Source organism: Spodoptera frugiperda, chromosome 4, assembly GCF_023101765.2.
Source record: "Spodoptera frugiperda isolate SF20-4 chromosome 4, AGI-APGP_CSIRO_Sfru_2.0, whole genome shotgun sequence".
Classification (NCBI taxonomy): Eukaryota; Metazoa; Arthropoda; class Insecta; order Lepidoptera; family Noctuidae; genus Spodoptera; species Spodoptera frugiperda.
The window spans coordinates 12,605,957-12,618,286 of NC_064215.1; the positions used below are offsets into that span (position 1 = coordinate 12,605,957).

The 12,330-nt window shown below is 47.2% G+C and overlaps 2 protein-coding genes across 2 annotated transcripts; one reads left to right on the plus strand and one right to left on the minus strand.

Moving 5' to 3' along the window:
- Positions 1-3,079: 3,079 nt before the first annotated feature.
- Positions 3,080-8,224, plus strand: LOC126910652 (serine/threonine-protein kinase MAK-like). The gene is given in 6 exon segments (XM_050693378.1): positions 3,080-4,944; positions 4,946-5,082; positions 5,200-5,262; positions 5,587-5,715; positions 6,140-6,348; positions 7,885-8,224. Coding segments are annotated over 6 exon segments (1,302 nt in total). The 5' UTR covers positions 3,080-4,242; the 3' UTR covers positions 7,947-8,224.
- A 2,364-nt stretch (positions 8,225-10,588) lies between these two features.
- LOC126910656 (TAR DNA-binding protein 43-like) lies at positions 10,589-11,803 on the minus strand. Its single transcript, XM_050693387.1, has one exon. It carries the CDS (start codon positions 11,613-11,615, stop codon positions 10,719-10,721), a length of 897 nt encoding a protein of 298 aa, XP_050549344.1. The 5' UTR covers positions 11,616-11,803; the 3' UTR covers positions 10,589-10,718.
- Between the last annotated feature and the right edge of the window lie 527 nt (positions 11,804-12,330).

The following is a 12,330-nucleotide window of genomic DNA, read 5'->3' on the forward strand; positions in this document are numbered from 1 at the left end:
GAGCGCTGTGCATTCGTACACTTTCCTTCATTGCGGTTGAGTACGATTAAGACTTTTCTTCGATGCCATCGAAGCCTCTGCGGGACGCCTCCGGGCGCTTCCAATCAAAACGCCCTTCTCAGGGCGAACCCAACGGCCCTTCTCAGGGCCAACCCAACGGCCCTTTTCAGGGCCAACCTGACGACATCTCTGTGTCGGAAACTAGCCGCGCACCATCTGCGGCTAGTTTGTTTTGTCGGGCGGACGACTCGTCGGACTGCGAGTCCGTGACCGAGGCGGTCGCCAGTACCAGTCGGTACCTAAAGCGGGCCTACCTGAGGCAAGAATCTGACGATTCTTCGGAATCAGTTCTTGGTAGGAAAAAGAAGGTGAAGGCGAAATCAAGTTCCCACGATGTGGGACTTGATGAGGCTCAACGCCAATTGAGGGCGTCTCTGGCGCAAGCAAAGCGGGTGGAGGTTCAAAAGGACCTAGAAGAAAAGGTCGCCGCCAAGGAGCGCGCAACCGGTGCTGCACGGTCCAGGGCCGGCTACGGGGCCTCCAACGTCCTGTACGCAGACCACTCAGTGGCCGAGCTAGCGCAAATGGCGCTGGAGGACAAGGAGGAGATTTTGGAGGTGGCCTCCAAGTCCTCCAACCTCAAGGGAACCTTTCAAAAGGCCCTTAAATGCCGTGCAGCCAGCTTGCACGGCATTATTGCGGAACTGGTGCAGCGCACGGCCACGGACGAGTCGCGGCAGCTGCAGGCGCGGGTGGATCGCCTGCAGGCTGAGGTAAGCCAGCTGCATAAAAAGCTGGCTGAAGCCACGGCTCCTGCCCCCAAAACCTCAGCAGCAACAGGCTCCTCCTCCGACCTTGAGGACATCATCCGCAAGGTCACTCAGGAGGAGAGAGCCTTCACCAGAGCCTGCCTTGCAGGTATAGAGGATCGGCTGTTGCCGGAAAAGCGCATCCGTCCTCCACTCGCGGCGGACAGAGCGCCAGTCGCGATGCCGGCACCGGCAACGGTCCCATCCACCAGCGGGCAACCCCAGGCCCCAAAGCCCTCTAAGGGCAAAGGGAAGGGGAAAAAGTCCCAGGTGGCAGCTCCACTTGCGCCCAGCACATGTGCAGATGCACAAGTCGAGCTTGGAACCGTCCAAGCAGCTCCTCTGAGCCAGCCGGACGACGCGGGGGAACCTTCCGCCACCCCTCCCACCGAGACGTGGACGGAGGTGGTGAAGAGAGGGAAAAAGAAGAAGACGGTCCCGAAAATCACCCCGGCTGCTCCTGCAGCCAACAGGGCTCCTGCCGCTCCCTTAAACAAGGGTGTGAAACTAGCGGCTCCCAGGTCGGCGGCGGTGACGGTGACCATCACTCCAGAGGCCGCCGAAAGGGGTGAAACATACGAGTCGGTGCTGACGCGGGCTCGTAGCTTCGCTGACCCCATTCAATTGGGCATCGGCCCCATCAAGTGTCGCCGTACCCAAACCGGCGCTCGATTATTCGAGTTCCCCGGGGCCGCGGGTTCGCAAAATGCGGACCTCTTCGCGGCTAAGCTGCGAGAGGGCATCGCGGACGTGGCAAAGGTCGCCAGACCAGTCAAGTCCGCGACACTGGAGGTTGTGGATCTCGATGATTCAGTTTCCGTGAATGAAGTGGTTGCGGCCATTGCAGCAGCAGGAGGCTGCTCCGTCGAGGCGGTGCATGGTCGGACCATCTGGACTGGCCGCCGCGGCCTGGGCATGACCCGTGTGGACTGCCCAGTCACCGCAGCCAAGGCCGTCCTGAACAGAACCAAAGGACGGCTGCTGGTCGGGTTCAGCTCAGCTGTGGTCCGAGCACTTGAGGAGCAACCTCTGCGCTGCTTCAAGTGCTTCGGCACTGGCCACACCCGATACATGTGTCCGTCCAGCGCGGAGAGGGCAGACACCTGCTACCGTTGCGGCAAGTCGGGGCACTTGGCGGCGTCCTGTGACGCCACCACGCCGCACTGTGCTGTGTGCGCGGCCAGTGGTCGCCCAGCGAACCATTTCATGGCTGGGAGGAAGTGCACTCCTCCCACCAAGAAGGGCAAAATGCAGGCGCCAAAGCGTCCTGCCGCTGCCAATGCTACCGCCACCGCTACCCCGGTCACGGTCGCTGACGCGGGAGATGAGATGATTGAATAATGGGGCGCAATCATCTCATCCTACAGGCCAACACCAACCACTGCAGAGCGGCCCAGGACCTGCTGGTGCAGACCATGGCAGATTGGTTGGTGGACGTAGCGGTAGTTGCCGAGCCCTACCGGATTCCCGACCGTTGGCTGGGCGACAGGGATGGCCTAGTCGCGATTGCGGCACGGTCTTCCACAGACTCCCCTCCCCTCTCGCTTCTAGAGAGAGGATCGGGATACGTGGCCGCCGTGTGGGGGGACCTGGCCCTTGTGGGGGTCTACTTCTCCCCAAATCGCCCTCTCCAGGCCTTCGAGGATTTCCTCGAGGGACTTGCGGCCGTAGTCGGCAGGATGGCGCCTCGACAGGTTTCCGTTCTGGGGGACTTGAACGCCAAGTCAGAGACGTGGGGCAACTCTGCCACCGACGCTCGTGGGCGGGCGCTTGAGGCGTGGGCAGCCTCCTCTGGTCTCTCCCTCTTGAACAGGGGGAGTGTTCAAACATGCGTGCGGCGGCAGGGTGGGTCCATAGTGGACGTTACCTTTGCCTCCCCAGTGCTGGCCGCACGTGTGGAGAACTGGCGGGTGGACATGGTGGAGACTCTGTCGGACCACAGATATATCCGGTTCGAAATCTCCACCCAGAGCCGACGGGGGAACTCCACATCGTCGGGCCGATCCCCGTTTCCGCGTTGGGCTCTCACTCGCTTGGACCGGGAGGCTGCAAAGGAGGCCGCGTTCCTGCAGGACTGGCTTTCGCCCCCTGCCGTCCTTGACCTGGACGTTGACGCCGCGGCGTCACAACTCAGAGGGTCTCTGACCGAAGTGTGTAACTCCAGCATGCCTCGGACTCGTCGTCCGCCTCCAAACCGTGCCGTGTATTGGTGGTCGGAGGAGCTGGCGCAGCTGATCGAAATAAAAACAAATGTCACTAATGTCAGTGTCACAATCATGCTGGAAGGCCGCAAATATACTAGTCACGACTCGTGTGTCGTGTCGCGCCCTTAATACATGTCACAATTTGGTCGGGTCTGACTGCTTATATTGTAACGTGTGTAGAGCGGTTCGCCCTCATTATTTTTATTAATATTGGTCGGCCGTCACGGTCGGGTCCCCGGGCCGTCGTGTTTGGCAGGGAAAATTACCTATAAATAAAGGAGATATATTTTCAAAGGCATTTTTCAAGACTTTTTTTAATTTGTATAATGACCTTCATCATCATGCTGAACACATTCTTTGGTCAATAATAATACGTTCACTTCGGATGTAATGGATTTATTCCTTTTATTAGTAGGCTAATTACAGTTCAAGTGGGCAAAGTGCCGTAGATTTTGCTACCGCAGTTACATTTGTTACCATAGCCCGGAGATTATCAAAATGTCAATCGCCATAAACCGGTCTATATAAACGGACCCTTATAGTTATTTTTTCATTGTCGTGCCCTGCTCAAGTATGACGGCTTTGGGCGCGCTACGAAACACGAGTGGTGGCCAATATATTTCCGGCATACATAACCATGGAAACGGATTATAAAAAACATTGGGCATTGTTATGGCTATTCCTTGTTGAGACCAATTTAGAACTACGGAGTATTTGTGGTACATATTGTTAAACATGTTGAAGCAATTTAACGCGAATTGGTTATTTTGTTAGCATGTTGTGTAAAGCTTTTACCATTTGTGTTTAGTATGTCAGTGTTGCTTGTGTTGCGTCCAAATAAGAACCTAGGTACCACCTAATTAATGGTAGGTGGGTACTCAAGTAACTGGTAAATAAGTCACAACCTTATAGTTGACCTCATTTTGCAATCATTCGAGTGTGATGGTGTGACATATATTTTATTATTATTAAAATAAATAATATTTACAACGAAACTTGGTGGGTACCTACTATAGATATTTCACTTAACCTGCCATCAGGCGAGAATGTAGAGCTTAACTAGGGACATAGCTTTAAATATTATCCATTTGCTAAATGATTTTAACCTTACTACGTACTCACTTGGTAAACGACGTCGTATACGAACATTTGGAACATTTAAAAAACAAACTTGGTGAAAATGGTGGGGCTTGTTAAATTCAGTATTATGTAGAGGTGGTCCCGACAACATGAACCGGTATGTGGTGCTGCAACAGCTCGGCGACGGCACGTACGGGTCGGTGGTGCTGGCCCAGCGGCGTGACACTGGCGAGAAAGTGGCCATTAAGCGAATGAAGCGCAAGTACTACTCGTGGGACGAGGCGATGAATCTGCGCGAGGTGAAATCACTTAAGAAACTGAACCACGCCAACATCGTCAAGTTGCGGGAAGTCATACGCGAGAATGATACTCTTTACTTTGTGTTCGAGTACATGCGAGGAAACTTGTACCAACTGATACGCGATGCGGAGCGCGCTTTCCCCGAGCCAGTGCTGAGGAACATCGTGTACCAGGTATTGCAGGGCCTAGCACATATGCATCGACATGGCTTCTTCCATCGGGATCTAAAACCGGAAAACCTCCTGTGTGCTGGGCCCGAACTGGTCAAGATAGCCGATTTAGGGTTGGCTCGCGAGGTTCGTTCACGGCCGCCTTACACAGACTACGTGTCTACGCGGTGGTACCGTGCGCCAGAAGTGTTGCTGCACGATACGCGCTATGGAGCGCCTATCGATTTATGGGCACTCGGCTGTATTATGGCAGAACTGTATACTTGTCGGCCGCTGTTTCCGGGGAATTCTGAGATTGATCAGCTGCATAAAATATGCGCTGTGTTGGGGACTCCTGACCGAGATGACTGGCCCGAGGGTTACGTGCTCGCTGACGCCCTTCGGTTTCCGTTTCCCGTCCAGTGCAGGTGTCCCATTAGCTCGAGTGGTGCCCTCTGCCTCGCCACCCGCTTTGGCGTTACTGACTTCGTTCATGCGCTATGCTCCACGGGATCGACCTACTGCCCCACAGGCACTCCGGTAAGTATTTGAATAATGTTGTACTACACCGCCACTAAGGCTACCCACTGACCCATACTTAATATGCAGTTATGCAGAAACAATTAAAAGCATTCTTAATTTGTTTCGTTATTTTAGGTTCCCGTATTTTGCCGTTGGTGCTGCATTAGTTGTGCCGCCGCCTGCGTCACGGGCCAGGAGGTAAATGTTCATCTATTTTAACTCACCACCACGTGTTACATTATTTTTCCGTATAGAAGAAGTTTTTACTCAAACAAGTAAATTATAAACGTAATAAATTGCATGCTTGCTTCATTATCATCAGCCTGTGAGAGTCCACTGTTGGACTATGGCCTGGAGATCGCAACGAAGATTCTGGGGCTCTAAAAACATTCCTGTTTATCGCTAGTCGCCACTCTCGGTCACCACGCCCGCGGCAAGACTAGCGGTCGCGACAAATGTTTTCTAGGCCTATGCCAAATGCTCTGCCGTCACCACACGGTTAACCTTCATAAATTGATGCAGAAGCGCAGCTAGAGGTGAAACGGAAAATTTAGCAGAGCATACCAGGTCACCCACGACAACAGCGCCCGGGCACGCGGCTATCCAGCCGCCGCCACCACATGTGCGTGACAGATTCGCGGACATCCTCGGGTAATTCATTACATTATATTTGTGCTTAAATCACTCAATAAACACAAACATACCTATTATTCAATCGATAAGTACCTACCCTCTACCTACCATAGAAGTACTTGGAAAATTGACATTTTGGCGCGTTCACAATAAAATTTGTCATAATTTTATTGTGACTGTTCTGTCTACGTTGGATGCAGTGAACGTCATATTGAAAACTTTGCAATACATTAATTTTTAAAATGTTATGAACGAAGGCCTACTTTCCATGATGACGATAATAGGTGGATTTGTCATGATCGTTTCGTGGACTAAACAATGAAAACGTCATTGTTTCTAGCAAGATGCAAGTATTTGTTATACATAATTATGTAGGACGTGTAAAGACCGCCGTATGTTTAGTTGTTAGGTAATCGACAGCTATAACATTGAGACTGCGCAGGGGAGAAGTGGTGCACGAGCCCGGCCCGCCCGCCCCGCTGCGGCGCGTGTCGGGCGGGCGCAGCGTGCTGGCCGCCGCCGCGCCGGCGCAGCGCGCGCGCCCCGCGCTGGGCGGCGCGGCCGCCGCCTACTTGAGTGCAGCGCGCTATGTCACCGGCTCTAGGATTGACACTTCACTTTTTCGAGCATTACCGTTACGAGCTCATCGAGGTACTCATTTTATTTACTTAATAGGTTTCAAAATAGTTCTTTGTTAAAAAAACTAAATTATTATTACATTACCTGATTTGGTAAGGTCTGCCCAGATTCACCTACTAAAAAGGGAATACATTAATAACTTCCAGAGAACGTATTATTATTGACATTAAATTACTATTACTATAAAAGTATAGTATATAATTGGTAGGTAGTTTTTGCTTTTTATTTGTTTGAAGTCAGTTTTTAAACGCAGATTTTTTTCTTTTTCGTTTATCTATTCCTACGTATAATCTATATAGATGCAAAGTTCTAATCAACAAAACTGAATCAAGCCCAAACACAAGTAGTAGTTACTAAATTAATTATTATGTTATCGGCTTACTCACGTAAATGTTTGACGAGGAACTCGACTAGTTTCAAGCCATGGTAGAGGCTCACATTCATGAGCATTCCGCGACCCACTACGCGGAGATTGTCGCTCTGCTACTGGCTACATAATAATTAATTTAGTAAGTCTCACGAAAGTGACAATAAAATTAAGGTACCTAGTAAGAGCCACTGACACGAAAATATTGTGGCGCCCACTTGAGAAGCAATATCAAGTGTTAGTAGTAGTTTTTCATTTTATTGGCGCCCCCAGACTGTCGCCCTGGGCCATCGGCCCATGTCGCCCTAACGCCGGCACTGCGTTGAGGAGTTCCCTCGGCTGTCTGTCAGCTTCTTCGTCGGGTCGACTCCAGACCGTTATTAATTAGTGTAGTCAAGTAGTATTCATACATATTTATTGAAAAACATAATACACGCATTACTCACTCCTACAATTTTCGAAACTTCTTGGTTTCCCTAGGATTCTATCATGAGATCTTGACCTGGTGAAAATGAGATCCTCTCGGGAGTATAACCATTCAAACAAAAAATTATTTGAACATCGTTTTACATTTGGCGGAGTAATCGGTGAAGAAATAAAAAAAAACATTCGAACATATTACCTCCTTCTTTTTTAAACTCGGTGATAAAAACGTGGCGACACAAAATCTAGTGACAGTTGACAGAGTCGCACATTGGCGATCAATGATAAATCAAAGAGTATAGAAATACTACGTAACACTGCTGTACTGGTACAAATCAACGGATGGCGTCATAAACACCCATTCATAGTACATGTGATGAAGTTTACATGCGAATAAACATGGATAGACAATCCCAACGAAGATAACAACTATTAACCTAAGCTTACGTATGGTCTACTATAATGTACATGAATAATTTTAATAGACTCGGGGATTTTTGGGCATTCTGCTTTAAGATACTACCTGTTGGCATAAGCTCTGCTTATACCAATCTGTCATTGAATCCTGCTGCTGTCACGCCAAGGCCCGTGGCCTATGCGGTCGAATGTTAGAAGGGGCCACTCAACTCTGCTGGGAAGTACAAACGTTTCCTGGCCTGGAGCGTTACGCCACAGAATACTAATTACGCTGATGATTACGAGTTTTAACATAGATATAATACATTTGTGTGAGTTTAAATGATAGCAACTGTTTTCAGAAACTACGACTGTGGGCAGCGGCGCTGCGAGAGTCGATTGGGCGGCTAAGTATTTACGATAAAGTACTTACGTCAGCGGCAGCGTGCAACATGGAACGATGGACAATTTGCTAATTGAGACTACCTCTCTAATTAGTTACCTTTACTTTTACTATTATTGATGTGTGTGGGTGTTTACTATTGTGATTCCTTATTACTACCTAGGTAGCTAAAAACAATAAAAGCAGTATTCACCCAAATCAGCCGATTCTCACCAAACTGAACCAGGAAACTACCTACCTAGGTAGGTACTTACATATTTTCTTTACAAAATAAATAAAGATTGATTTAACCATTATAACATGTTAATTAATTATGTGTTCAAACTGCTTGTTAGAGAATTTTAACTTGATGAACTTAATTAACTTGTACTTGAGTGCAGGAAAGACACATTTCCAGACACAAAAATCATAATTAGGTATGAACCTAGGTACCTACCTTACAAAGCTCTAAGGGAGCCACAAGCTGCAGCTTAGTAACGTGACGACATTCGAGCTGCCATCTCATCTGCGATGAGTAAAGCCGCCAACGAAAAGGGGCCCGCGGCGTATAAACCGTAATAAGTACTTATTTGATTCATAACCGATTTCGGCCAATACCTGTAGGTACCTACTACAACTCGACTAAGAATATTCTGCATTTAATCCCCATCGACTTACTAATTACCTAAATACTGTATCTGTTTGGTACCCTGGTACCGAAGTAGACGTCGCAGATTATAACATAATTTGGACAGCATAATTTGCGATGCGACTTGGTAGATTCATTAGATATACAAGCCCTTTAGTTTAAAAATAACGGCTATGACATATCGATGGGTGCCCAATTTGAAATCGCAATGTGAACGCAGAAACAATGAAAGATAGAAGATTATGCCAAGTTTCGAAGGTGTGTGTCACAACCACATGAGCATTAGGCCCATTTAGCAATACGACTAGTTTAATCAAACGGGTTTCTCGTAAAATGCATAGGAAATGAGATATTATAACGAGGTTGCAAAACTTGTAAATCGGAAAGAGCACATCAAAATGACAAAATTGCCAATTTGCAACACTTCCGGATTTTTTTCCAGGCAATCCATATTTTTCAGTACAAATGATCGAACTATGTATGTATATGGCAGCGCCCCTTGGCAATAGGGTTCGCGTTTTAACCCTTTTTGCCATGGAACCCTAAAAAGCAGCTTACTAAACTATTGTTAACTTAAGTTGATCTTTTATTTCTATTAACGTCGCAAAAAGTATTAAATTCAAATAGATGTTGCATTCCCTTAAAGAAATCGAACTTATCTACTGATACTTTAATTTTACTAATGCAATGTTTGGGATAACTTGAAATGAATCAAAGTGATTTGGCATGCACAATCAGATAAAAAAAAACCGTTACCGCACCTATTTCTGGTGGCTGCGAATGATTACCTATTTTACAAAGAAGTAGCAATCGATAAACTACATTATGCAGTATGGAGATCACTCATTTCACATAATTATGATTTCTACTACTCACTAGATGGCTATCAGAGCCATCTAGTAGGTAATTGCCAACTGTACTTATAATACGCCCAAATGAAGTACTAGACTACAACTCATATTATTCGACTAGTTCTGGTTAAGATTTGAGTTTATCAGCTGTTAGGCCTAGCCACGGCACTAACCATGCACACGCAGTGCATGTGTGCAGCATTCAAAAGAAACTACATTTGACTAGCAAAATCAGTAAAAAGTAGTTTTATCTGTTCCAATAAAGTACTAAATACAATCGATGGAGTCTTCTATTTCTGCACGGTTTATAGGAACCCTAATCACATATTACTTCAATCCAAATTTTTACTGGATTCCTCATTTCAACTATTTTTACAGTCTGAACCGCAATATTAGACTGCACAGTTGGCGCGGTGGCTGGGCAACTGGCTGCCGTGCAACGTGTCGCGGGTTCGATTCCCGCACGGAACAACTCTTTATGTGATCCACAGATTGTTGTTCCGGGTCTGGGCGTGATGTGTATGTGAACTTGTATGTTTGTAAACGCACCCACGACACAGGAGAAAATCCTAATGTGGGGCAATGTTTTTCAAAAAAATTAAAATTAAATTAAAATTCAGTTGAGGAATTGGTTTTGAGTTCCGACTGCAACACAAATATTATTCATTATCTTCATTCGCAGCATGGTAATTTGTAATATGTGTAACAATATAATATGTATTATGATAGGAGTAAACATGCTCATACCTAACTTTTTTCTAACCATTAGTAGCCTGTCACTGTCCGCCACTGAGATAAGGCTTCTTGTCCCATGGTGAAGAAATAAGCATTATTTGCCTATACTATGCTTGCTCCTGGAGGATTGGTAATTACAAACAACAAATGATCCAGCCCCACCGAACAGGTTTCCTGACAATATTTTCCATCACCATAGTCAGCAGTGTCTAAATAGTCTAATAAAGTTCATTGGTATAACTTGGATAAAGTTACATTGGTACTTGTCAGATTTTGAACACACCCTCAAGTATGAGAAGCGGGGCTCACATGCTTGGCAGAGGTTGGGAAATGCAGTTTTACAAGAATAGAGTTTATCTGGGTGCTGCTGGATTCCAGAGCAAGCCATCTGAAGTTGGTGTCACAACATACAGGTAGTACTCGTTGGTTCTAGTAAGTGAAACATCAGGACAACATCATACTATATTATAATAATATTATTTACACATTTCATATAAAATTTGACAGTGATCAACAAAGAACATATTAGGCATGAGCCAGGTCCAAGGGAGAGGTTATAATTATGTACACAGTGGCATGTCACTCATACTTGAGGTAGGGCTTGTCGAGCGGAGGCGCGGGCGGTGCGGGGGCAGTTTGAGGGGGCCACGCGTCACCGGCCCAGTTGAACACGCGTCCTCCGCCCTCCACCAGCCCCCAGCCCAACAGCTGTGAGCCGCGCGCGCCTCGCTCCCGTTTTGGTGACGCAGTTGAGATATTAACTGATACGCCTTTGATAATGTGGTCTTGGCCACATAGTGACTGGGCCACTTCAGGCTCCAGGAACGTGACAAAGCTAAAAGCACGGAATGGTCGCGGCACAAACACGTCCGTGACCTGGCCAAACGTACCAAAGTACTCGCGCAGGTCTTCCGCTGTCAGGCTCTCGGTGCAGCGGCCCACAAATACCTTACGATGCGCGCTGGCTCCACCGTCCTTGCCGTTGGGGATACGCACGTCGCACCAGCGTCCATCAATCATGTGGCGTCGACCCAGGGCTCGCAACTGTGATTCGTACTCGGCAAACTTAATAAAACCGAAACCCTTGGATAGCCCCGTCTTAGCATCGCGTTTCACTTGAACCATGAGAAGCTCGCCAAACGCTGCGAAGTAGTCGCGTACAGCATCTTCACCTGTCTTCCAGGGTAAACCAAGTACGATGAGGTCAGAGCAACGAGGCCGCGGGGTGGGCTCGGGCGAGGCGCGAGGAAAGGCGCACCAGTAGCGGTGCGCTCCCCAGCCTTCGGCCGGCGGCGACAAGCGTTCATCAACGAGACGCAAGCCACGCAGTCTGCCGCCTGCACGGTACTTGAGTCCACTGGCACCGGCAAATTGTGCTGCTACGGTGCTGAGCAGCAAAGAGCCGTCTTCTTCAGTTGGTAGTTCAATGGGTTCGTCCTGCTCCCCCTCACTCACCGGCACGTACTCTATCGACATTTCGCTCACCGACCGATGCCGTCTGTAGCACTCATGTCGTTTACATTATAGTCTATCAACTTTGTAGATATAATTGCGAGAACATCTGATTTCTGAAATCGATGACACAACAAGATACTATTTTGTCTGCAAAATTCACCGTGTTTCTCTTAGCGTATGTGATAAACGTGACGTATGACGTGACGTTTTATGTCAAAAATGTTGCAAGGCTATTTTTAATTTCGACGTTTCGGATACATCATGCAGAGTTTGAACAACAAAATTATACTAAAGAAAAATTAAATTGGGAGAAACTAAACAAAACGTTACTGATAACTGTCACTGCAGTGGTATAAGTATTGTATCGCTATACCAGAATATGACTACAAAGAAGTAGCAATCGATAAACTACGTTATGCAGTATGGAGATCACTCATTTCACATAATATGATTTAAATGAAACTACAAGTAGTACTCATCCACAAAATGTACTACAAAAATATTTTAACAAAAACCGAAACTTAATAAATTGAAATTTTCAAATAAAATAAATAATGCAATTAATCAAGTATTAATTTCTGTGGGATCATGTTTCTTGACCACCGAAGTGCTGTAATATTGTAGGTTGTCTAGAAATGTTACGGACATGCGGCGCGGCTGTTCAAAGAGAATAAAACACTTTTTGGCTTACCTACTGTGCCTATTTCACTAATTTTGTGTATATTGTCAACTAAGA

Coding starts and splice junctions, on each gene's coding strand:
- LOC126910656 (XM_050693387.1), bottom strand. CDS start 11,615: ATGTCGATAGAGTACGTGCCGGTGAGTGAGGGGGAGCAGGACGAACCC.